Source organism: Aethalodelphis obliquidens, unplaced genomic scaffold, assembly GCF_003676395.1.
Source record: "Aethalodelphis obliquidens isolate GAN/ISIS:26980383/991018 unplaced genomic scaffold, ASM367639v1 scaffold100, whole genome shotgun sequence".
Classification (NCBI taxonomy): Eukaryota; Metazoa; Chordata; class Mammalia; order Artiodactyla; family Delphinidae; genus Aethalodelphis; species Aethalodelphis obliquidens.
The window spans coordinates 1,744,244-1,770,248 of record NW_020838044.1 but is presented as its reverse complement, the minus strand read 5'-3'; the positions used below and the strand labels follow the sequence as shown (position 1 = coordinate 1,770,248).

The window sequence follows — 26,005 nt, the reverse complement described above, 5'->3', positions numbered from 1 at the left end:
CAGGAAGGGTGTGCTGGAAGATAGGCCATGAGGGGAAGTTACAGTAGTCACGATGAAGTGAGTGGGTCCAGATGGGGGTGCTCAGGCTGTTTCCAACTTAGATGGTGGGAAGGAAGGTAGTGTCCTGGACAAACGGAGGAAATGACCGGAGGGACTGGCATGAAGGAGGAAACGTGATGTATTTTGAATGTTTTGTTTATTTGAGGTTCTGTCGGCAGATTTAGATGGCAGTGTCCAGCAGGTATTTGGAAATGTAGGATTAGAGCTCAAGAGAGGTAAAACCTAGAAGTTTTAGTTGCAACAAATAGTTAAGCTCATGAAGGGGGAGTAAGAGAATGAATTATAGGATCTTGGAGAACACCTGCACTTATGGGTTAGGAAGAGAGCAGAGCAAGCAGTGACCAAAGAAACAGACGAGTGCCGCTCTCAGGGCCTCAGTGGGTGGGGCACAGCATTGTGGCAAGTGCCCCAGAATAGGTGATCAGAGTGAACGAGACAGAGAGAGCCCCCTAGGTTGGATGACTGGTGAGCCCTGGGTGGCCACAGACATTCATTTTCAAGGTTGCAGAAGGGGGTCGAAGCCCAAATGCATAGAATAAAAAGTAAATGAGTACAACAGAACAAGGAAAAAATATTTTTTAAGAAATCTGGCCAGTAAAGGAGAGGATGGTGAAGGAAGAGGACAGGTTCAGGCTAAGGAGGAGCCTCCAGGTGAGTGGGACTAGTGGTCACTGCCACACTGTCCATGGAACGAGCCCCCCGCCCAGGGGCATTAGGAAGGATGGGGCCGAGGCCACTCGTGTCATTTCTTTGGGGAAAGCAGAGAAAGAGCAGATGGGTGGCGCTATGGAGAGATGGGATAGAATGGAGGGCAAGAACAGGCATTCACATTGGTGGCAGGGACCATCTAAGAAGCTAAGAGGGACACGGAAGTGGGGAAGGCAGGAAAGGTTTAACATACCCGCCATGGGTAGAACATGGGTAAATGAGTTATTTGGAGAGAAATAAAAGAGTTGCTGAGTGTCCCAGAGTTTAGATCTGTTGCTGATGTACTATTTCTCTGTGTCTTAGTCACGTGAGTCCCCACCCCCTGCAGGCTGCCCTCCTTCCCTTCCCGGAGCCTGAGCTGTCTGTGTGGGACTCCTAGCTATTGAGTCTGAAGCCCAATCCATAAGCTATTTTCCCTTAGTTCAGCCCTCCCCATGTGCTTTTTTTTCCTAAACAGACCTCTTTATATGTCACAGGCTTCCTTAGCTTCTTTCTGGCACCCCAAGACTGGAATATTGACCATCCACTGCCCCATATAAAGCCTTCATTGCTAGTCGCTTCCTGTCTTTCAGCAACTTTGAAAGATACCTTATTTGCTGATTCTTACAGTGATTTTGGCTACTTCCGTCCAGAAAATGACTCCAAGTGTGTGGAACAGCCAGAACTCAAGGGCCACGACCTAGAGTTTTGTTTGTACGGGAGAGAAGAGCACCTGACGACAAATGGGTGAGATGCCTGCTTCTCCCGTATCGGGACTGAGTCTCCACTGTGCAGAGTGAAAGCTGCGTCTCTCCGCATAGTTCTGAGCAGTAGTTGAGAGCACTCTAGAAAAATACTGTCTACTAAAACTTTCTGTGATGGGGGAAATGTTCTGTAATCTGCTGTGTCTGATGCGGTCGCCACTAGCCCTTTGTGGCTGTTGACACTAGTGTGAGTGAGGAACTGAAGTAATTTTAATTAATTTAAGTGTAAATAGCCACCACAGTAGAGAGCGCTGCTCTAGAGGAGGCTCACTGCCTCCTTCCCTGATAAACACTCCCCTCCCCTGTGGTTTATGTACCGCGTGTTGACTGCATTCCCTGGTCACAGTTCTTTGACACAGTCTCTTAAGGCAGAAAGGTGGCATGACCCTGCAACAAGGCAAGGGATGTGTGGTCTGTCCAAGGACTGAAACTACACAGAATATCCCCAAAACATCCCTGCAGATCTCCCCCAAGGCCTGAAAGATGGTGTAATGACCAGAAGTTTTTCTGCAACTTCTAAAATCTTGTCTTCAGGAAGTAAGCAAGAATCCAGAAGTACATCCTTGTATTCTGTTAACAAATTTTCTCTGCCTCTCAGGTACCGGAAAATTCCAGGAGACAGATGCGAGGGCGGAGTGAATCCTGCTCGAGAAGTGAAAGACTTGAAAAAGAAGTGCACAAGCAACTTTCTGAGTCCAGAAAAGCAGGTATGTTAAAGTAGATCTGGTTTAGATACAAGTGGGGTTTCACGTTCTGCCAGGAATAGTCAAAGTTACAGTGTCAAGAACTCTGTTACTGAGTACAAGTGGCCAGACTACTTCTGTCAGGCTTCCCTTCGTACAGGAAACTGTCAGGATGAGGGATGGTCACATAACCCAACGCTAAGCTCATCTACCGAAAACGTTTTTGTTGGGGAAAAAAAAATGGTATTCAGTAAAGTTTTTCCAAGTCCTAGATGCATACGGTTGAGGAAATTTCTGAGGCTCAGAGTCATTTAGGAAAAAGACTCAAGAAGTTTGGCTGTAAAGGGCTGGAGTTTTACACATGTGGAAGGGAGGGCACTGGACCATAGGTAGGGTGGATCTCTTTGCCGAGTCATGTCAAGTGTGTTCAGAATGAAAAACTGAACTATGGTAATAAGGGGCTGGTTTTGATTTAGAAGCAAGTTTTAGGGCTGATTACAGTTCTGTAGCACTGAACTATCTGGCTGGAATATGGGGATATGGTAAAGAGGAAACCTCTTGATAAAGAAGCACTGGCCCAGCAGTGAGACTTGGGGCAGTAAACTGTGGGCCCCAGGTTCCTAATCTGGAAATTGAGAGGTGGACAATCTGCAGTTCCCTCCTATCTAACCTTCTAAGGGATGAGGGCCTGACAAGGGGTGGGATTAAGAAGGCAGTGGGAGAAAAATGTGTGGGTGTGTGTACTTGTCGGGGGCAAGTTCCTCCTTCTCTGCATCCCCGCCCTGCACTCCTGGTGGCTGTCCTCAGAGTGTTTGTGTGTGTGATTGCACAGGATTACCGCCCACAGGGACACAACTTGTCCCAGAATCCAGCTCCGCCTCCTCTTGGATACATTGAAAACACACACACCCTATCTCCCACCCAAAAGCAGGTAGGTCACACTCAAACAATGATACGGAAAGCTTATTTGTAAAAACATACAACAACTTAAGTAAAAGATAAATCTCGGTGTCGTAGGATGGCTTGCCTAACATAACATTGGCACAGCTCCTTTCCAGGTAATTGGCCCTGTTTTAGATTCATTCAGCCCACTTATTATCATAGTCTCCCTTCCCTGCTTCACCCTTAAAAGCTCCAAGACTTATAAACAGTGGTAGTGGGGAACAGTCACAATTACCATTTGATCTAGGTAGTTGCTACAACTTCCAGTGTAACTTTGACATGGAAGCCACTGAGTTTGCACCATTCTGACAGCTTTAAGGCAGTTGAAGTTCTGGTCACCCTCTGCCAGCTGTGATATTCTCCTGGTAGCACTGAGATGGTTCATCTTGGGGGCGGGGGTTGGGAAAGTATCATCATTAGGTGCCTAGAGACTGCAGATCATTCAACAGAGAAATAGGGGAATGAGCAGCCTCTTTGAATTCTGTCTGAGAATATGCACACCCAAAATTGTTTGTGTTTGTGTTTTAATTTATCAAGAATTCCAAGTCAAATTCTGTTCCGATTATCCTGGCTACTGTGGGATTGATGCTGGTCACAGTCGTAGCAGGAGTGCTCATTGTGAAGAAGTACGTCTGTGGGGGAAGGTAAGGAACAGAAATCAATCAAACCAGAAAGTCCACCGAGGGCAGACGGTTGAGTCAGCCCCTGGCAAAAACTAACTAGTTGAAGTGATGTTACTGAAACATCAGGCCCAAATCTTTCCTTACATTTTCCATATGCCAGGTACGGGCTGTGCTTCCTATATGTGTGACTCATTCTGCAAGTGTGTAAAACTTAGAAAATCCACCGTCCTATAAGAAATGCACCCCTCCTCCCCATGTGAGAGTTGACGGTGGTTTCCACCCGCAGGTTCCTGGTGCATCGATACTCTGTGCTCCAGCAACATGCGGAGGCCAACGGTGTGGATGGTGTGGATGCTTTGGACACAACCTCCCACACTCATAAAAGTGGTTATCATGATGACTCAGATGAGGTGAGACTATTTCTTCTTGAGGGGTGGTCCAGAAATTTTTAAAAAGGGTCATCTTTGGGCTTCCCTGATGGTGCAGTGGTTGGGAGTCCGCCTGCCGATGCAGGGGACACGGGTTCGTCCCCCGGTCCGGGAAGATCCCACATGCTGCGGAGCGGCTGGGCCCGTGAGCCGTGGCCGCTGAGCCTGCGCATCCAGAGCCTGTGCTCCGCAGCGGGAGAGGCCACAACAGTGAGAGGCCCGCGTACCGCAAAAAAAAAAAAAAAAAAAAAAAGAGTGATCTTTTCTTACTCATGATCAAGATAATGATTGAAGCAAAGGAGGGTATAAGCTAGAAGCAGCAATTTAATGACTGTAAGACTTGGCCAGCCCAGAAACTAGGTAATGGCTTTCAAAATAGGGATTTTTTTGGTCTGTAAATAATATGGCCTATGTCTTTCTTTTCAGGACCTCCTGGAATAGCTCCTCAAAGGAGCTGGGACTGAGCACAGATGATGGAACCGCAGTACCTCTTACACTCCCTGTGGCTCCGACTTGGGGAAATAAATTTCCCATTGCGAGGGACCCAGCTCTGTTTCTGCTGCTTCCATCAAAGCCAAAAGGACCTACACTAAAGAAATGGGGGGTGGGGACCCTAAACACTCTTACAATTGGCCCTGAGAAGAGAGGGAAAATTTTTAATTCTTTAACTTTTCATTTCAAGTTCTGTCTTTTTGCAAGGTACGGGCCCTTTTCGGTTTTGTTTTTGTTTTTTAAGGGAAATGAAATGGAATTGAAGGGAACTTTTCACTAACCCCACTGTTGCATGTTTTGCATGGCGCCTGCCCCAGGGCACCTGCCAGCTTCAGCATCAACTCTCACAAAGCACTTGGTGCCGTCCCTGGGCTGTGCTGGCAACACGAAGCAGCCGCAGAGATGAGCACAGAGGCTGCGATGACTGGCACAGCCTGGGCAGCCTTTCTCCATCTGGGGACAGCCCCGCTCCAAGAACACTGCACACCAGCTCCTCCCACAGATCCCTGCTTTTTGTTGTTGTTGTTGTTTTTTCAGGGACCATAGGCCACAGTGATTTTTCTTTTCCCCTGTTTAATTAGGCAATACCCTCATTAATTGCCCTTTGGCAACTAACTTACATGTGCTTCCAAGACACTAAATCAGGAAAACTTAAAGGGTAATATTTTTAATTTGGGGCAGGAAAAAGGGAGCAGCAGAGAATTGACTAGATTTAGCACCTATTAAAGGAGAAACTCTTGCTTCTTCCGAGATCTTTCAAGCCATGCTTTGTGTGTGTGCCAGTGGACTTGCTCAAGGTCTGGGTTCAGGCTTGCCCGGGCTGTGTGCCCAGGCTGAGCGAGCTCTTCGCTGGAGTGGCTGGTGGCATGGGCCGTGCAGCCCCTGAGGATGGCACGTCACAGTCTTCTGCGTCCCCTCCTGCCTGCTGTGCTGGCTCCTTGGTGAATCATAAGAATGGCTGCTTATTTGCTTCCTCTTAGGTTGCTGCTCTGCATGGAGCCATGACTAGACATGTTTTCAGATTTAGGCTTTTTTAAAAAAATCAGAATTTTATTACCAGACTCTCCTCCTCTGCCCTTTTTCCCAGCTTTGCCAAGTAATTTGTTGGCATGAAACTTTTGGCTGAACCAACTGAAAAACACACTTCTAGTGTAGATGATGTTTCGTGTGATACATTAAGTTCGTATTTTAAATTTAAAAAAACTTTCCTTTTGACATTTTTTAAAATGAGATAAATTAGAAAATGTAGCAAGATGGATTTTGGGGTGGCCATATAGTGATGGAAAGCTGCAATCGTTAGTTTTAATACAGCTTGACTATTTGCTATACCGGAATATAGTAGCACGTTTTCAGTCTTAGCATACCTACTGTGCCGGTCACAGTTTCTCCCAATAATTATGATTGGGACATTCTTTGATAAACTGCCGTTTTGTTGCTAGTTCACTTTATGGCTAGAAAGTCAGGAAAAAGTAAATGTGCCAAATTAACTGTTGTCAGAATGCGTGAGCAGATGGCTGAGTTCTCTCCTCACCAGAATGGATTCACAGCCGCAGGGAAAGTGGGGGAGGGAATGGATGGAGAATTCTAGAGACTTTGAAACTGCAGTAAACTTAAATGAGTCAGGGAGCTATAAAGTTAGGGCAGTTTTTGTAAAGAGAGTTAATACTTGTTAGGGCCAGAGAACACTAGTCTTTTAGGAAAAGCTCATTCCTTTTACAAGGTTTTTAAATTAAAAGTAATTCCAAAGATATACCAGCTCACAAATGATTTAAGTATCGGCTTTTGTCCCCGGTCGCCCTCAACTCCTGCCCAAAATGAATTTGATGTCCAGAAAAGACCTACTTACACCATACACCTCTTCTCCCCACATATACCCGCTCGGGTAGGTGTGCTGATACATGGTAATTCTCTGATTAGTTTTAAGATAGGAAAGTTAATATTCTTCTCTAACCGTATAAGATTAGGGCTCTTTGCCTATAATGATATTTCTATAGAACTTGGCAGTTTTCACAGCACTTTTTCTCTTGCATTATGTAATTTGAACCTTACAACATTCTCGTGAGATTTTAAAAAAAAAAAGGCGGGGGTTGTAATCCCCATTAGAGATGGAGCTGAGGTACAAAAACGGAGCAAGTCGCCAGGGTCCCTGTGTGTTACGAGCACCGCCAGTGGTTGTCTTCAGATCTCGTATACGTTTTGATGCGCGCCAGTGCTGAGCACCTGGAGAGGGCTGCTCTCTTATAGATGACTTGCTATTCTTTAGGATGCGGATCAGTGACATTTCTTGCAGAGCAGTATTTAGCTCTTTTTTGCCACCTTGGTAAACAGAAGAGTTTATTCTCCTGTTGTTCATGGTTGAAAACAAAAGTAATGGTAATTTTGAATATGTGTTTAGAAACCGCCCCTCACCTTGTTGAGGGTCACTGTTCAAGAGTGCAGGAATGGAATCTCCATTGATGAGGCACCCTCTTCATTCTTCTTGTCCTCCCACCACTGGCTGGCTAGCGAGCTCAGTTGGTTTGAGGACTGCTAACAAGCCTGGCTAGTTAGCCTTCTGGGTCAGCCTGCACTCACACAAGTGTATGCCCTCACCCAGACAGGAAAACGGCCTAAATCCATGACAGCTTCTAAGAAAAGAAGATTTCCAATTTGTCCTATCGATGTTAGGTTAGGAGAATTATCTTTGAAAGTAAAGTTGTGTAAAGTCTCAGGCTTGATAGCAAAAGATTATTTCAACAATAGAAGTTAGCACTGTAAGGTAGGTTGGACATATTAGACCGTCCAAAGTGACCTGAGCTCTAAAATCCAGGCGGAGAACTCATCATCCTTCGTGCTCTGTGGACAGGTGTCTTGGACGTAAGGGGGCTCTTGGTTTTTAGTGAGACCAGAGACCAGGGATGCATACACCTAGGCTGTTCATTGAATGGGAATGCCCCTTAGAAGAATGAAAGCGTTTGGAGGATTGTGGCAGTTCTAGGCTGGGCTTAAGAGATTCAACAGATTAGCTGTAACTAAAACTTAGAATTTGCCGTCTGCCTCTGAATAGGCTTTCCAGTGTGCATCTCTGTAATTCTTAGGTTTGCCTCTGGGCCTCTACATGCCCAAGCTGGCCTTTCATCCCTGACAGATAAGTAATGAACTGGCCACCGCTGGCTCTGTAAACCATTGCTGGTTCTCCCATGGCCTTCATCACGGTACAAGGATAGAGAGAGGAGTACAGGGCAGTTCACATCCACCCCAGGTGGCAGGACTGTCCTGACTTGAGTCATTTCTTTATTTTCTAGGCCAATGATTCAGGTAGAGAGATTCTCTCTTTCCTTTTCGGAGAGCTTTAAAGAGCCCCGCTCCTGTATACAATGGCTTAGAGCTCGCCCTGCTCATTTTTGGTACCGCCCCCTTGCCTCACATGAAGCCCAGATACTTGGAACTGCTAAAATAGGAAGAGATTCAGCTTTTCAACTTTGCTACTACCTTCCCTCAAGCAGGAAGATTAACATGGACTTACATGTCCTTTGGACAAAAACCAAAGTTTAAGATTTGCCACATGATGGAGTGATAGGGAGGGCCAGACTTTCAGCACTGGCACTCAGCAGGTGCCAGACTTTCTGTTCCATCTGCCACTGATCCGCCCAGCTCAGGCAGCTCTGGCAGTGCTGTCCTGCCCTAGCAGAGCCCAGGCCTCACCCTCATGGAGGATGATTAAAATAGCAGGAACATGTTGATTTCTTGGCTACTTTGCATTATAACAATAAGAATCAGAACATTAATTAGAAATTGTCTTCAACAACTTAACTGTACGCATTTTTTCACACTGGTACATTTTTAAGCGTCCTTGTTTATATAGGATAACTTAAACTAATCTGTACCTTTCTATATATATATGTGTGTGTGTACATATATACATGTATAAACTGTATAGTGTACATGTTAATGATTTATTGATATGTCCCAAGTCTTTAATGCAGTTCTCATCCTCCGCATGCCCTCAGTTTGTGGTCGGGTGACTTAAATGTTCCTGATGATTCTGCCCACCTCCTGTGTTTGGACGTCTAGGGAGGAGGGGTTTGATGGCACCCTCCTTATCCTCGTGCACAGAAATGCTCAGGGTCCCCGTGTGCCTGTTGTCCAGCCCTGTCTTGTCTCTTGTTCCCTATCAGCATGTGGTCCCTCCTTGCTCTGTAACTTCTCTGCCTCCACCCCAAGCTGTCGGTACAAAAGTGTAAAGCAGTATTAAGATCGTTACTGCATGTATGCTAAAAACCCAAGTTTTCTGTTCCTTTGGGACAGAAAATTGCATGTGAGGTGGGATAATCAAGTTTCAATGACCAATGTCGGTTACACAAAAAAGCCAGACCCTAGAATAAAATTCCACAAAATGGAAATAAAACTCAAATTTCTTTAGCATTATGTAAATAAATCTGGGTGTGTTTAACTTTGTACTGGTAATTTTCTGTATATTTGCAATATTTGGGTTAGAAATAAAACAGACTGGACTTTGTTACCTGACCTACTAAAATGACTAAGCTACAGTTTGTTAATATGAAAGCCTTTCCAGTTTTCTAGCTTCAAAAATCAAACTCCAGCAACCAGAGAATAAGTCAGTTAAAGAGCCAGGACTATTCATTTATAGCATGTAAGGTATTAGGTAATTTATAGGAAAAACTACTCACCTGTTTCTGCTTTATGCTCACAAAGATCTGCCTCCCATGGGTATTTGTAAAAGCAGCTTTCTTGTTCTTACTCCGGGAAAGTGTAGCTGAGCCACCCCGTACAGCTTCTCCGTTTCAACCGCTACACTCTTCCTTCTGCACGCAGCGGCATGTCATTACTCTCTTGAATTCCATGTTCTTCTAGCAGGTTGATAAGTAACACCAAGGAGTTTACCTTCCACACCTTTCCATCTGCCCCTCTTAACGTTTCTCCTGCTGCACTTACTCGTAGTCCTTCCTGACCCATTTCATTTAAGGACCTTCAAAGAGTTGCAACTTTCCTCCTCCAAAATATTTCTTTTAGGGGAGGTTCCTGCCCACCCCCACTGAGCCTTTAGCCAAGCCTCACGACTGCTCAGCCTTCCGTCCTGGCGGGTATTTCCATTTAATGCTTGCTCTGGCGTCGTGGTCTAAAGATGACCAGGCAGAGACCTTGCTCTTGAGGAGCCCATGTCTGCTGGAAGAGCCCTCCCCCAGGAGGTTATCCAAGGTGGTTTATTTTCTGGAATTCTATCTAACATAGTGTTCTAAGACTTCCTGCAACAGAATCAGTAGGTTTTTTTTAAAATGCATATCCCACTTAGACCTATTAAATTAGCCTTTCCAATGGATAAGACCCTAGGAGTCTGCCTTTTTTATTTGATTCTTCAGTTGCAACAAGGAGCTAAGACCAAAAGCCTGGGCCAATCTCCTCATCAAAGCATGGATTAAGTGGGGTATAAGAGGGGGTGTTTGGAGTCCCCTGGTGTACTGTCTGGACTCGTAAGGGCTTTGGCTGGGTCAGACGAGAGAAATAGGTCAAAGAGGCCTTTACACAAATCCTGACATGACACAGCGCAGCCTCTCACCACCAGCCTGAGGTCAAGCTCCACAGTTACCCTCTTCAGTCATCCGAGCTCCTGATAAACAGCTTCCTGGGCACCAGCTGTGTCTACAGGTTGTCCTAGCCCTCGGTCCCTATACAGGTTGCAAAGATGAGTTCTGGGCTTCTGTCCCACACCCCAAGATAGTAACAGGCTCCCAGGATCCTAATGACTGCCCCCAATTTGACGGCTAAAGGGGAGAAATGAGTAAGGAGCTCATTCATTCAACCATACTCATTTGTTTCCATAAAAAATAAAGGAGAGGAGGGGAAGGGGGGAATGTGGGAACTCTACTTTCCACTCAACTTTGCTGTGAACCTAAAACTGCTCTTTAAGCCTAAAGAAAAAAAAAAAATATATATATATATATATATTCACAGAGGGGATGCCAGCTTCTGGAGATGAGAAAGTAGAGTATGATAGGAAACCAGATTGATTGGATGGAGTGCATAGAACATATAAATGATGGTCTGGTGAGCCTAGAAATCACATAGGACCGTTAGTATGTAACACCTACTGTGCTCTGGCCACTTTCATATACTTTTACCATTTTATCTTCAACACAATTGTGGCATCATCATCCCTTGTTTCATGGACCAGGGACCTGAGGTTCAGAGTAAGTGGTTTTCCCAGGGTCACCTAGCAAATGAGTGAGTAGTAGAGCCCAGAGTCACACTCAAGTCCTCTAACCTTATGCTCCTGGCTCTCCCCTCCATCACTGCTGCCTCTCACTTAATTTGTACTTTATCTCATAGGCAAGGGAGCTTTGAAAGGGACAAGTGCTGGCCCAACCTAAAAATAGCTTACATTTATCGAGCACTTAGTCGGCTACACTCTGCTAAGCACTTTACCCAGATTACCTTTGAATCCTCACAGCAACCCTATGGCTGTTATCTCCACTTCACAGATGAGGAAACAGACCTGAGAGAGACTGTGATGTGTGGTTACAAGTCACACAGCCAATTGGTGATGGAGCCAAAATGAGCCGGGGGGTCTGGCTCCAGTGTGCAGACCCTGCCCTGCACTGCCACGGGGGGAGTGGAGAGGATGGGGCCGCCCCCATAAAGGCTGAGCTGGCGAGAATTTACAACTCAGCGAATGTGGGAGCAGAGAGGGAGAGACCACCTAAAGGTGTGCCTGTGAATCAGCTAATCCTGGGGCCCCTTCCTTGGACCTGGACACCCTTGGATGAGCTGGAGGTCAGGAGCCGAGATGTCACCCAATCCTCCTGCCAGAAGCCAGAGGCCCCATTTGGATGGTCTGGGTGGGGAGGGGCTGTTTGAAAAGCTCGAGCGCTCCCCTCCCTCCCTGGTGTTGTGAGAGAGGTGTCGGTTCTCTCTCCCAAGATAACAGGACTACCGGGTCCTCCTCCTGCAGCTATTCTGGGCTGCGGTCCGCTCCCCACTCTTCCCCTGGCCCCTGCTTCAGCCGTCTGGGAGTAGCTGGGTGGGAACAGGCCAGCCCTGTTACATAACCCTGTGGCTGGGACCCTGGGGAGGCCGGGCTGGTGAGCAGGTGCTCAGCCCCTCCCTCGCCACCAACAGTGAAAATCTTTCTCTGGAGCCCAGCCTTGGGGTGGCCCAGCATGGAGGCAGCCACAGCTCTGGAGGTGGCCTCGGATCCACGCTGAAAGTGAAAGAAGCCAGCCTAGCGGATGCTGACGGAGCCCAGGCTTCACCTCGGCGGGGGGCCGTCAGCCCCATTCCCCAGCTCCTGCCCCCCACAGAAGGTGATCCATGGGGATGGGAAGTGAGCGGTGGGAGTTGGGAGGATGCGCTACCGCCCTGACTGCACCTCCATAGGTTTTGCAGATCTAAATGGTTTCACGGGATTGGTACTTAGGATGGGGAAGCATCCATTGGAGCCCCCACCCCCTTCCTTGGTGGATTCTAGCTTGCTGCTCAAATGTCTCTGCTGGGTCTTTGCTTTTTACCTGAAAAGTCAGTGAATGATGTTTGTGGCAATTTACAGTGACTGATAATGATAGGTTTGTATTTTTACCTTTAAAATACGTCTGTCACAGGGACCTGATATACCAACGCCAGTCAGGAAGGGAATGAGGGGTGAGATGGTGTCCATCTGGATTTGGAGAAGAAAGAAACAAAAAGCTTAGAGCCACCGGGAGGCTAAGTGGTGAACAGTATGTGACGCTCCGCTTCGCCCTTGGTAGAGCCGTGGGTCCTCCACCTACCCTACCTACATCTCCACTGGCTCCCACGGGAAACCCTAGCCTATTTGAGCCTGAGCTCCACGGAAGCAGAGACCGTCCGGAAGAAGAATTTGGCTGCCTCTCTGTGGTCTCTGTGAGCCTCTCAACATAAAGGCATTTTCGAACTAGGAGGTGGTGGGTGCCCCTTCCAGCCCCAGAGTTCCCTGCCAGCAGCCCTGCTGCCCAGCCCCCAGACTGCCCCTGGCTGAGGCCTTTGTAGCTAACAGCTCTGTGACATTTACCCTGGGTGGCTCCCACTGCACCTGGCTCAGCCGACAGAAGTGGAAGACGGGAGCCTGGCTCTTCCCCTCTCCTGCGAGGTAATCGGCGGAAGCAACTACAGAGGCTGCACGAAACATTTAAGACAGTTCCCTGCACAAAGTCCCCACTTCTGGCCCCTTGGAGTCTTGAGTGCAGAGGATGCAAAGACCACAAACGAGACACCGTGGAATCCCTGGGTAAGGAGAGGTAAGAAAAGAAGACAGCATCTAGACTCAATTCCCAGGGCCACCTCCAGCAGCTCCGTGACCTTGGCCAAGTCAATGGACTGCTCAGTTTCAATTTCCTCTCTGTAAAATGGTGAGTAATAGTATCGACCTGGTAAGGTAGTCGAAAGGATTGTTGAGATAATCCAAAGTTCCTTGGAAGAGGCCAAACAAAGATACAAATAGATAATAAATTATTTCCAAGTCAGGGATAAAGACTGAGTTCTCCCCGCAAATAGGGTTGTGGAGGGAAAGTTTGCTGCCTCTTATCATCCTGATGGAAGATGCTGGGTCTTCAGAAGCTATCTGTATGTCAGGGGCAGAGAGCCGACCAAGTTTGCCCCACTGAAAAACAGGTAAAGAGAGCAGAAGTTATTGGGAACATACTAGGCTGGAATGGTCTTGAGGCAGAAAATCAGTTTCTTCCCCAAAAGGCCCAGGGAATAAGTCACAGGCAGAGGGAGAACGAGAGCCAGGACTGCTGACTCTCTGACCACTGGTCTCCACAAAACCCTGGGGAGGGTGCTCATCCCTTCCACACTCCTCCCTCCTGACGGCCCCTGGCCACAGCCCCCAAGTGCGGCCTGAAGGGCCCTGATCTTGTGTGTGGCCTCAGGGCCACCAGCACCCAGCGACTCAACCCACCTACATGCCAGAGGTCACTGGCAGCAAGGACTCCTTGTGACATTGTGCAAAGTGTTTGCATCTGTTATCCGGTTGAGAAAAGAAGACATGAGTTCAAACCCTAGCTCTGTCCTGTGACCCAAGGCAAGTCAATCCACCCCTCTGGGTTCTATTTTCTCATCTGTAAATTGAGAGGTTGAACTAAATCAGAGTTCTTAACCCTTCAGTGGATATGGATCCCTAGGAAAATCTGATGAAAGCTGTGGATTCTTGCTCCAAGAAAAATACTCAACAAAGTTCAGGGAGTTCATAGCATCACTGAAGCCTAGCCAGAGGCCTTCAGGGGGGTGCTATGGTGCTGGACTAGATGGCCCCCAAGTTCCCTGTGAGCACCAAGGACTTTTCCTTCCTCTTAACGCCTCCTCTTCCTTATGGGGAGCTCTATGGGACATAGAAGGGCACAGTGGCTAGCATGTGAGTACACATGAAATAGAGCAGGTGTCAAAATGTTTGTGACATTAAAATGAACTGCAACTGGCCGACACTGAGCTTTTAGTCAAGAAAGACTGCTCCATGGCTAAAGAAGCAGAAGTAGGTGTTTGGCATTGGGAAACCATCCTCTGTCACTCTCAGCACTGCACAGAGGCACTGTGTCCTGGAGGCAACGCTGGGCAGGGGCCAGAGGAGAGCTTTCGAAAGAGTGAGAGATATGGGACAGACTGCACCCTGACACGGAGAAGACGGACTCTGAGACCCGGTAGGAGGGCCCGTCTGCTGATCTCAGCTCGATTGCTTCCAACTGACCCTGTGTCCTCTTTCAGTCTGGACTGTTCTGTGTCTTCCAGGCTTGGGAAGCTGAATCCCTAGCCTTGAAGTGACCATCCTTCCTTCCTCCCTCCCACCCTCCCACTGTCCCTTCTTATCCTCTTTCTTCCTTCTACAAATATTTACTTTGTGTCTATTATGTGCCAGGCACTGTTACAAAAATGCACAAAATAGGCAAAAATAACTTCCCTTGTGGAGATTACATTCTATGTAAGGAGATAGATAATAGGCAAATAAAATATATAAAATATCAGAAAGTGATAACTGCTATGCTGAAAAGTAAAGCAGAGAAAGAGGAGGGTATAAAGTGCTGGGGTGGGAAGTGTACTTGCTGTTTCAAGCAGGATATTCAGTGAAAGTCTTGTTAATAAGGTCATCTGAGCAGCAACTTAAAGGAGACCAGAGAACAATGCATGCAGATATTGAGAGTGAAGGTTTTCCACAAACAGAACAGTAAGTGCAAAGGCCCTGAGGCAGGAATGTGCATTATGGATTGGGGCCACTGTGGCTGTAGCAGAGTGAGGGAGAGAATAGCAGGTTTGGGGTCAAAGAGGTAGCAGGACCATTGTGAACACTGGTTCAACCCTGAGACAGATGGGCAGCCAGCGCAGGGTTTTAGGTGAGATCTGGCATGATCAGGTGTAGGTTTTAAGACTTTCCTGGCTGCTGAGTTAAGAATAGGCTATAGGCAGGCTTTAGACACTAGCAAGATTGTCAACTGAGAATAAGGATTCAGGAGAAGGTATGGAAGTTTTAGAAGAGGGTGTACAACAGTCACCCAGGAGAACAGGAGATTGAGTGAATTAGGGAAGTCTGGCAGATCTGCCAGGGTCCATTTGGAGGCAATGGCCATCAATTTAAAGTCAGCATAGTTAAAGTCAGCATATTTTTCCCCAGTCGTGTTTGGCTGTGTGGATGCAGACACTGAGGGGGTGTATTTAACTGGCTCTGGGTATTGCTAGGAAGTGGAAAAGGATTAGGGCTTTGAGTGGGTATGCAAGGGAGTGAGTCTAACGATGACCATGGAATCTAATTTGGGTGGGAAAGAAAGTGATAACATGGAGGGGTGATGGAGAGTGAAGGGGTGGGAAGATAATGGATCAGAGGTCTCAGTGGGCTGAAGGATCACTGCTGGCGGAGCTTTAGAGGGAGGGAGCTGAAGGGATAGAGACTGTTCATTAGGTTATGCGACCTCAGAATTTAAGGCTCAAATACAATAGATGTTTATTCCTTACTGGCAAAACAACTAAAAGCAAGCGTTCCTACTGAGCAGATAGTTCTCCAGCACTAATTCAGGGACCCGGGCCTCTTCCATCTTGTGGCTCCGCCATGCCTTAGGGCCCCGTGATCACCTGCATGCAGCTAGCAGATGGGAAATAGAAAACTCATTCATTAAAAGCCTCGACTCAGAAGTGATTCTCATCACTTCCACTCACATTTCACTGGCAAGAACTAGTCTCACTGTCATACAGCAAGTGGGACAGCTCCTTCTCAGAGATCCCTATACTATGGAAGAGATAATATGTACAAATTGTTGTGAGCAATTAGCCATCCCTGTCATGGAGGTGGTGCTGAGAGAATGGGACGCTTGAAATTCAGATTCTATGGTGGCTATAGTTATTGGTCTAGACAATGACCAAAGGAACCATGGGCTGAAGCAGGGGAGGACAAACTCATTGAAGGAGTGGCAGGCAAGGCTGGGAGCGGCCCTGCAGGGACTGGAAGTCTGGGTGTTGAAATGAGCAGGAATCATGACTGGAGAAATGTTGGAGAAAGTGACACTGAGCCAGGGCTACCGTCATCAGCATGAGGGGGAGACTGCCACAAGGGGAGAGGGTGATGGAGTCTTTTCCTCAGAGAAGTATTGCCTATTTCTATGTCCTTTTATTTTTTCTGATCTTAGTTTCATGGCCTTCAAGGAAGTGACACTCTTGTCCTTCACAAGGTTTTTAGGTTTATTTTTTTGAAGTCACCACATTTCTTTCCCACCACACTCCTCCAGACAAGTTTCTGATAAGGTCAAGTCCACACCCTATGCATCTGCTAATGTTTCTGTAAGAAATGCTGGTATTTTTTGGATCCCTGGAAATCTCTGGGGTTTTTTGGGAGCCATAGCTTGCCTTGTGCATTTGCCCTCTTTTGGTAACCGTTCACTCACACAGGCCTGTGCATGTGTGTGCACACATGCACACAAACTCACAGTCTTGCACACTCACACACGCACACACTCCTCCACTCTTTCAATGTGTCTATCTTGTTCCTTCATTCTCTGGGCCATAATTAATACCATCAATCTGAACTACACAGTCCTTAGGGAATCGCTGGCAGAAAGTCTTTAGCCATGTGAAACCAAGTTATGAGAGGATGGGAACAATTATTTCCCATGAGCAGAGAATAAGGAAATGGGCATAAACCTCAGCGGGATGAAATTCGGTAGAATTAGGAAGGGTTTTCTAATGAAGAGAAGTCGAGATCTCTGGACTTTAAGTAGTTTCCTCTCCACTCCTTTTTAAGACAGTATTCTGTCTGAGAGAAATTCAGTGCTGAGAGCAACACAGCTCAGAAGCCAAGGGCTCTCAAAGGACTTTTCAAAATGTCTTTTACCTGAGACTCTATGAAGGGAGAAAATCTCATAGACAAACTGCGGCTGTCTCAGACCTGGTCTTAGAAACCCGAGGTTCTGCTTTAGGGCTGTAGCCTTTGGTTCACATCCCTCCTGGCGTATGAGGAGGAGAAAGACCTTGGGCATCAGGGAAAGCCATGTTTCTCCAAGGTCAGTACAATTAACACCTCGCTTGACTGTGGATGTGTGAAAAGAGATGTCCCAGATGAGCCCTCCTATTAACACTCTTAGCAAGGGGTCAGATTGCTCTTGTTTGCTGGGCAGATTCAAGGCCTGGGGTGCTCTGGGGAAGAGCTTGCTGCAGCCCAGGCACCTGGAGCTGTCACACACTGTCACCTCCCATATTTTGTCAGCGGCTTTAGCCTTAAGCCCATCCTCTGCCCTCCCACTGGGGCTGGGAGACTGCTGAGAGCAGAATCCTCGCCTACTAGTCCTCAGACTTAGAACATTCTAAATAGTAACTTAAGTTTGTCCCCTACTGGTTCACCATCTTGTCAGGGAATCCCACTTCTAAGCAAAGAACTGGCCCGGGAGCCCTCCAGGGAGGAAGAATCCACCATCCTGGCTGTCAGCCTTTCTCCTCGGTCTCTGCCCCCTGCTGGCATCCCCTCTGGATCTCAGGGCCATTCTGCTCATCCTCCTCCTAATTCCCCCATCTTAGCTTACGTTCCACATAAACTTATTTCTTTCGTTTTTCTCCTTAGTTCAAGTGAAACAATGCTAACCTTTTCCAAGATACTTTTCTAGGAAAGACTAAGTGGGAACAAATACTATATACATCAGCATGCACCTACCTACAGAAGCCCCCTTCCTACCTGAGGTGTAAGCAGAGCAGGGCTCAACTGGCACCTCTTCCAGGCGTGACAGCCTGGGTTCCTTTCCTCACATCAGCCTTTTTAATCCTTGAGTGTGGTCCCCTGCCTTCCCTTCTTGGCCTTTCCCCTCCAGGGGCAAGATCACTGCAGGAGCCCTGACTGTGGTGCCCAGTCCCAGGTGGCCACTGAAGGGCAGGTAAGTGGACAGATATGCTGTCATGCTCAGAGAACAGGTCCTTCAGACACACGTTCCTAGATGGTGCCAGCACGACTTCACAACCGGCCGTGAGGTCAACAGCAAAGCTGTTTCTCTCTCCCAGCCCTTTCCTTCCAGTCTTCTCCTTGCTCTGGGTGCTCACCAAGGTCCTTCCTAACTCAGAGGTTCTGTAGGCAGCGCAAGGGACAGCAGAGCCGGCTTCTCCCCAGCCCTCTCCCCGGCAAGCGTGAAGGGTTAGGTCCCCACTCAGCAGTGGGGAGCCAAGCCCAACAAGATGAGGTTTTGACCCTCCTTTTCAATTGCCACCCTCTTTTTGCAGAAAACCCTGAAGTCATATCCGCCTGTTCTCAACTCCTTGGTCGCTTGCCAAGATGGCCACAGGAAGGGAACACATCACACAACACTTCTTCTGTTCTTCATGCCCCGCCTCCACCCAAACTGCCAAAGTCGAACAGAGGGCAGCCGAGCAGGGTCATTCAGCTGCCTGGGTTCCGAGCTGAGTCCTTGCTGAGGCCTCAGGCCCTGGGCCGTACGGCAGGACAGCGCTTAGAGCACTGGAGGCCCTGTACCACACAGTTCCCACTTCTGTCAGGGTAGAGGGGTGAGGCGCAGCCTAAGACAGCACAACCCAGGTTAAAACGTAAGCCACACGGTGAAAAAGGAAACTAGGCAAATAAAATGGACAGCATGCACTGAATATTTCTGTCTATCTTCATCCACAAAGCCCAAGTTATCTCAAGATGCTAATCAGGGCGGACTATGGAAGTTCCTGGTCTCTAAACAACGATCTACAAACTGAGGTGTAGGAAGAGCTTTGTAGACCCTTCGTTTAATTTATTTTCAATTTCACCATTCAAATTCTGCATTATGTAATGTACATTTTAAACAGTTCAATTTGTAAATAAACATACATACATTGGGGTGAATGTTCAGGGATGTATTTACAGGGAAATGTGTGTTATCAAAAAGTTTGGAATCTGCTATCAAGCTGTTTGCCACAGTTGTGTGCTGGGGTGGAGTTCTTCCAACTGATAGGAATGAAGGAGCGGAGAGGCTGGGGAGTTGGTGGGAACTGAGACTGTCACACTCCCTGTAAGACTACAGCAGCGGGGGACTGTCTCTGCCTGAGAAAGGAGGAAGCAGTAGCACCAGAAGCCTGGAAAATGGAGTAGATTTAAGCTAGGACCCGAAAGGAACCCAGGTGGGATGTTTGCACTTCCTCAGCCAAGGCTGCCGGAGGCATCCTGAGAGGAACTTACACCTGGTCATTCCCCAAACTTACACTCAGCACTTTCCTGAGCATCTCCTGTCTTCATCCTGGAAGCCAATAAACATAATCTAATCTCTCTTCTCACTGGAACACGCCTGGAAGATCAAGGGGGAGTAAGCAGTGGACCTAATCTTTCCCAGATTCTGACTGTACAAAGTGATCCTCCACAGACTGGAAGACACTGTGCAGGCCCCTGAACAGGGCAGCCCTGCAGAGAAGGGACCAGATGCCAGCTCCCTCTGCAGTGACATCAGTGCTGTCCTGGTGGGGCCAGGGTGATGACTCTGCCTGCAGAATATAAAGCTTTCTTCTCGGGGTCTGGCACCAAACTGGGGAGCGGGGCGGACACTTGGGGGTCAGGATTGACATTGAAAGTGGCCTTGAAAAAAGGAGTGTTGTTGAGGACAAATGTAGAAAAGGAGTGGAAAGACAGACCACTCGGAGTGGACTGGTCTGTGCATAAACAAAAAAGAAATCTCAGTTGATGAAAAGTCGATGGTGGAGAGTTACCAATTAAAAGAAGTAGGTGTCAGGCTCGCGCTTCAGTGCTTTTTCTGCTGAGACTAACTCTCTCTACAGGATCCCACAGCTGGTTGCTTATCCCTAAATCCCAGTGAGACAATGGGAGCAATCTTCCCATTCCCCGAGAGAGGCTTAATTTGCTGAGTGTTGCCTGGGTCACCTGGCCATGGAGCACAGCTAGATGCAGCATCCACTTACACGTCCTCTAAACTCTCCTCTTCCCCCCAGGGAGGCTCACCACCCCGTTCTCTCTCTTTCCATCACTCAGAGCACCCCAAGATCTGGCTACCTCAGGCCCAGAGGCAGACCTACGTCCGGAAGGTTGGAGACACTCTGAATCTACTAATCCCGTTCCAGGTGATCATGACAGCCCCACGTTGGGTCCATGACTGGAGCCAGGCCAGGGTTTTGATTTGGAAACAAAAAACAAGAGTCCTGCTAGCAGTGGGACAGTCGTCCTAGCCTTGAATGGAAGGGGCATGTCACCGAGTGTGAGGCCAAACAGCCCTTCCATCAGCACTCCTGCGGGTGTTGGGGTCAGGTCGGGTTGGGCATGCCCAGGTGATGATGTAAGGCTAATCCATGCCCTTCAGTCAGCAGGGGTCTGGGAGCTCTCAGTTTGGAGGGCTCTCAGGAGTTTGGGCAGCTAATTTTAGTCCCAGCTGCCCTGAGTGTCCATGACCTAGACTCTCAGAGGCGGGGAGACTCAAAGCCATCCCCCTTTCCCATGATCCTGAGGCTGTTGCTGAGAGATGGAAGTCCGCTGGGACAGTCCACCAACCTCTCACTCAAGGAATTTGCAGCTGCGAGTCAAGTCACCACGTGGACCTGGTGGATCTGACCCCTGTTGCAGCCGGGAGGGGCAAAAGGCCTCTCGGGGCAGCTCACAGCCTTCTCCCCATTTCTCAGGGCAAACCCCAACCTCAAGCCATGCGCACGCATGACGGCTGTGCCTTGGACACCAGTCATGTGAGCATGCGGAATGGGGAGCGGGACTCCAACCTCTTCATCCGAGAGGCCCAGTGTGCTGACTTGGGTCACTACCAGCTCCACGTGCAGCTGGGCGGGCTGGAGGCCACCGCCACCACTGACACCCTGGTGATCGGTACAGTGGGGGGAATGGGAGACGACGTGGTCCTTGGGGGCTCCCACCCCAGCCTGAAGAGGAATCAGCACAGAGAGCCGGGGAAGCGGGGCTGTGGGACGCAGTGGTGGGTGAAGGGAGGGGTGGCTGAGCAGAAGCGGAGGGGCCCCTCCTGGTAATGTCCTGGCGTGTGAGGCGTGCCATGCCCGCTGCCATGCTTGGCCCTTTCAAAGAGGCCAGGCTCTCCTCAGAGTATCAAGTTGGTGGATGTCTGGGGCTCCAGCGCTACCCTGGAGTGGACTCTGCCCCAAGACACGGGAACGCACTCCTGGGATACGCGGTGCAAAAGGCTGACACCAAATCTGGGGTGAGGCCCAGCTGGGATGGAGGGAGGGAGGAACAGCACATTCTGGAATGGGACTCTGGTAGTTCCACGCAGTAGGCTGGGGTGGAGTGAGTTGCCAAAACAGGGGTCTCATTCCGGGCATCTTCCGGGGCCCCACAGCTGTGGCTCACGGTGCTGGAGCGCTATCACCGCGCCAGCCGCACAGTCTCCGACCTCATCGTCGGCAACTCCTATGCATTTCGAGTCTTTTCTGAGAACCAGTGTGGGCTCAGCCAGGCAGCCTCTGTCACTGCCGACCCGGCCCACATCCAGAAAGCAGGTAAAGCACTGAGACTCGGAGCCGGGAAGAGTTAAGGAGAAAGAGTTGAAGACGGATGGGGCTCTCAGGCACTACAGCAAGGCCCTTCTTGGTCCCCTCGGCTACTGTTTACAAGACGGAGGGGTTTGTTCAGTGAGATTTCTCAGAAGCCCCAAAGTTCACCCAGCCTCTGGCAGACTGCACTACAGTCATTGGCTGTGACACCCAGCTCTTCTGCTGCGTCCATGCCTCCCCCAAGGTGAGCAAGGAGGTCTGTGGGTGGCTGTGCTGCTTTCTGCTTCTGCTCTAACCTTAGCTGTGTCGAAGAACATTCTAACCAAAACATTTGCTCCCGTCACCATCATCTGCCTGTTCCACAGCACATTACGTAGGAACACTCAGGGCACTGGTGTCCAAGACAGGCTGATGTGGATAATGTTTCCAGTTTTGCTTTTAGTGTTTGTTCCTCATATATGAAGATGTCACTTAATGACCTGCTGGCAATTGGGCACGAGATTCAAAGCTGTCTCTCTGGCAGGGGGGCTGGAGTCCTGTTGGCTGCTCCTGACTCACCCCCCTCATCTTTATCTTCCAGCCAAAGATCATCTGGCTAAAGAACAAGATGGATATCCAAGGCAACCCCAAGTACAGAGCCCTCACTCACCTGGGAATCTGCTCCCTAGAAATCCACAAGCCTGGCCCCTTTGACGGGGGCATCTACACCTGCAAGGCCGTTAACCCCCTGGGGGAGGCGTCAGTAGACTGTCGGGTGGATGTGAAAGGTAAGGGCAGAACTCGCACCTTAAGGTGCAATCACCTCCTCTCTCCACAGGTGGGAAAGTCGAGGGCAGAGACACAAGCCTAGATGGAGAAGGGCTCGGGTTGCTTCCCCTTCAGGCCTTCTCATCACTGTCATCATCAGGATGTATTTTAGGAGCCATTTTTATCATCCATTCCTCATTTCTCTCCATCATAATTCTGTAATATAGGAAGAATCACTATTTCCACTTTGCAAAGGAGAAACCTAAAGCACAGGGAGGTGATTGATCAGTTTACCTGCGATTTCCAGTGCTGGTTAATTGAGGAGTTGGCACTATGGTGGAAAAGAGGCCAAGTCTGCTGGACCTTACCCAGATCATTTTTCATTAAACTATACAATCTGACTCAATCCAGGAAAGCTGTAGCTTTTTATTGGGCTTTTAAACAAACCAGAGGACTTTCGTCTCTAGTTGGTTAAATGGAAATATTGCACATCCTGTCTACCGCTTTTAAAGTATTCATGCATTTATCCATTCCTGTCCCCTTGCTCAGATTGCCATCATTGCATTTAGAATATTGTTTTATAATTATCTATTTACTGATCTGTTTCCCCATAAACTGTGAGCACTGTGAGGGCAGGGACCATCTTATTCACCTTGTCCCCCAGTGTCCAGCCCAGTTTCTGGTACACAGTGGGCACTTTCTAAGCATGTGCAGCATGACTCAGGAATGAATGGGCCAGTACATGTCCTATTCTTCCCTCCACATAGACTCCTAATTAGCACCATGGACTCCCCCCAGACCTGGAAGTATATCCCTTCTCGATGCTCTGAAAGGTTTCCCAGAGATTGCTGAGATGTTAAAACGGAGAGATGTCAACACAGAGAGATGTCTGAATTTTGCAGCTCCTAATTGAGGCACGCTAAGCAGACATGGGCAACTCTGAGGAAGGTAAGGAGAGGTACAGGGGATCTGAATGGAGTATTTCATGTTTATGGCTAGTGTTGCTGAGTCTGAGACAGATATATATTCCTGAGCCTTTCAACCATACACTCACTGGCAACCACTTTTCTTTTAACAACTTTTTTTCTTGTAAGTGAATACTATCATCCCTGTGGAGGGAATTTACCATAGATGAGGTCTACTTTTGTCACATCCTCTATGTATCTGTACTCCTCAAGTTGATGACAGGAATTAAACCTAGCGGCCCTCTGAAAAAGAGTGATAGCATCTACCTAATTGTAAGGGGGTTTTGTGGGAGGGAGTGAGCAGGTGCTGTAAGAAAAGGTGTCAAAGAAAACAATCCGGAGTGGAGGATGGCCGAGGTCACCACCACCACCACATGGCAGAAAAAGAGAGAGGAAGGTGTTCCCATCAATTAAGTGTTTCTACCTCAGTATCTTAAGCATGGTGAAAACCAGATGAGCTTGCTTCCTTTTCACTTTGAAGATTTTGGATTCCTTCCCTTCCAAGAGAAGAAAACCACTGTTATCATTATATGTCAACAATAATTGAACATGTGGGGAATGTGGTCCCAAGCAGCACGTTACTGGCAAAGGGCAACTCAGACCATCATTTAGAATTTGATAACTCCTTCAGACTTTAAATCACTCACAGCAGAAATGTTGTGTACAAACTGATGAGTGGGGTGAAAAGGAAGCTCATGAGAGAATTAAAGAGAACTGGTTCCCAACATCTCCTCTGACTTGCAGCTCCTGGTCAATGAAACCCAAGAATTAATTCCATCCCAGAAGCCATTTATTTAAGCCTCTCACTGATCTTTAGCAAATGAAAACCTTGAGGGATGCATTAAAAGTACAAGCTTCTGGGCTTCCCTGGTGGCGCAGTGGTTGAGACTCCGCCTGTCAATGCAGGGGACACGGGTTCGTGCCACGGTCCAGGAAGATCCCACATGCCGCGGAGCGGCCGGGCCTGTGAGCTATAGCCGCTGAGCCTGAGCCTGCACGTCCGGAGCCTGTGCTTCGCAACGGGAGAGGCCATAACAGTGAGAGGCCCGCGTACCAAAAAAAAAAAAAATAGTACAAGCTTCTCAGGAGATCTCTCTCTGCCAGCTGGCTTGCACAGACAGTTCTCTCGCCATCCCTCAATTCCTTCTCTGCATTAAGGTTAAGGTTAAGGTTAATGTCATGTTGTGTTGGTGTTATCCTTGTTACTCTTAGTGCCCTTTTCCATTTCTCCTGGTCAGTGCCAGCAACGAAGCAGGGTAAATACAGAATTCAGAGCACAGGACCCAGGGACCATGAAAGGAGGTCACCTCAGCAGCCTGGATGAGCTCTCACTGTTTGCCGTTATGGCCACAACATACCCTCTCTTTTCTGTGCCTCCAGGAAGCCTGTGGAGAGACTGTGTTCTTAAGGAGCTCCAGCATAGTGTCTGTTTGGACTAATCTAAATAAAGGTGTGGATCCTCGCTGCATAAGTGTCCATCTGTTTGAGCCTTTCTATATAGAAAACCATTGAGAAAGTTGGAATCCTTTAGCCAGACTGTATGGAACCTGCGGGCCCCCAGACTCCTCTTTCTCTTCCCATAACTACATTCTCTTCCACAGAGGTTCCTAACACTGTCCTTTTCTCTAGACAGTCTATGACAACTCTATACAGTATTAGGTGCTCAAAGGGGGATGCTCAAGATGACCTGCTCTCTTCCTCTCTATGCTTTCCAGTATAAGTTGGAAAACAGGATTCACATCTATCACAGAGACACAGACAGCAGGACACATAAATACACACAGAGCTAATTAAAGACAGAGCACTAAGATGTGAGGGCCGGGAGATAGTGAAGAAACCAGTGCAGAGTCATTAAGCCCTGGGGAAAGAATAAAAGTGATGTGCTCTTGCTTACATGTTTTCATTTCTATAACAAATAAGATACTGAAGGCATTCTGTGATGGAATCTGCAAAAGATAGCAACAATTCCTCCCATCCTGGAATGGTCATGGTGCTCTTTCCACCAAGAGTTGGAGTCTTTTTCTCCCCCCTTGAATTTGGCTGACCATGTGCCCTGCTTTGACCAAAAGAATGTAGTGGAGGTGATGCTATGCCAGTTGAGAGTCTACTAGTCTCTGCTTTTGCTTTTGGAAGTCAGTTCCCATGTAAAGCATCTCAGGATAGATTACTGAATTATGGGAGGCCACGTGGAGGACAACCAAGCATCCCAGCTGACAGCCAGCATCACAGCCCTAGACATGTGTGGCTACCTTGGACCTCTCAACCCTAGTCAAACCCAATCTACTCCTCACGTAGAGACAGGCTGTCCTTGCACAGCTCTGCCCAAACTGTAAAATCATGAGCAGATGAATAGTTGCTGTTGTTTCAAACCACTGAATATTGGGTGGTTTGTTGCACAATAATACATAACTGAAACAGCTTTCTACGCATCAGGCATTATCTCTTTTAATCTTCATTTTACAAATGAGTGAGTTGAAGCTTATAAATTGCTCCAAGTTATGTAGCTGGAAAGTAGAAGTTCTAAGATTTGAATCAGGTCTGTTTGAATTCAAGTCTTCCCTATTTCCTCTTACCTCTTTCACCCAGGGACCCTCACTGTTTCGGTCTGGGTTGGAATCATGGGTTTAAGAAAGAAAAAAATTCTAGGAGGCAGTAAATATAAGGCAAGGTTTTGAGGAGGAAGTGGATATGTTTTGGCTGAGTGTGAAG

At 48.0% G+C, this 26,005-nt stretch overlaps 2 protein-coding genes and 1 long non-coding RNA gene across 7 annotated transcripts in view; all 3 read left to right on the top strand.

The window, feature by feature from the left end:
- SORT1 (sortilin 1) overlaps positions 1-9,190 on the top strand; it is a 73,483-nt gene extending 64,293 nt beyond the window's left edge. For 3 of the 5 annotated variants that reach the window (XM_027096292.1, XM_027096290.1, XM_027096295.1), the window contains 6 exons: positions 1,378-1,494; positions 2,110-2,218; positions 3,027-3,125; positions 3,674-3,780; positions 4,046-4,169; positions 4,614-9,190. In XM_027096292.1, coding sequence (XP_026952093.1) covers positions 1,378-1,494; positions 2,110-2,218; positions 3,027-3,125; positions 3,674-3,780; positions 4,046-4,169; positions 4,614-4,628 — 571 coding nt within the window. In that variant the 3' untranslated portion in view covers positions 4,629-9,190. The remainder of the gene's footprint in view (positions 1-1,377; positions 1,495-2,109; positions 2,219-3,026; positions 3,126-3,673; positions 3,781-4,045; positions 4,170-4,613) is intronic. The other 2 variants (XM_027096293.1, XM_027096294.1) reach the window with 1 other exon arrangement.
- Positions 9,191-12,326: 3,136 nt separating this feature from the next.
- On the top strand, positions 12,327-18,979 carry LOC113614630 (uncharacterized). Its single transcript, XR_003430696.1, has 2 exons — positions 12,327-12,928; positions 18,369-18,979. It is a non-coding gene; the product is annotated as an uncharacterized LOC113614630 (long non-coding RNA).
- Positions 18,980-20,522: 1,543 nt separating this feature from the next.
- Positions 20,523-21,363, top strand: MYBPHL (myosin binding protein H like). Its single transcript, XM_027096303.1, has one exon. It carries the CDS (start codon positions 20,772-20,774, stop codon positions 21,102-21,104), a length of 333 nt encoding a protein of 110 aa, XP_026952104.1. The 5' UTR covers positions 20,523-20,771; the 3' UTR covers positions 21,105-21,363.
- Positions 21,364-26,005: the final 4,642 nt, after the last annotated feature.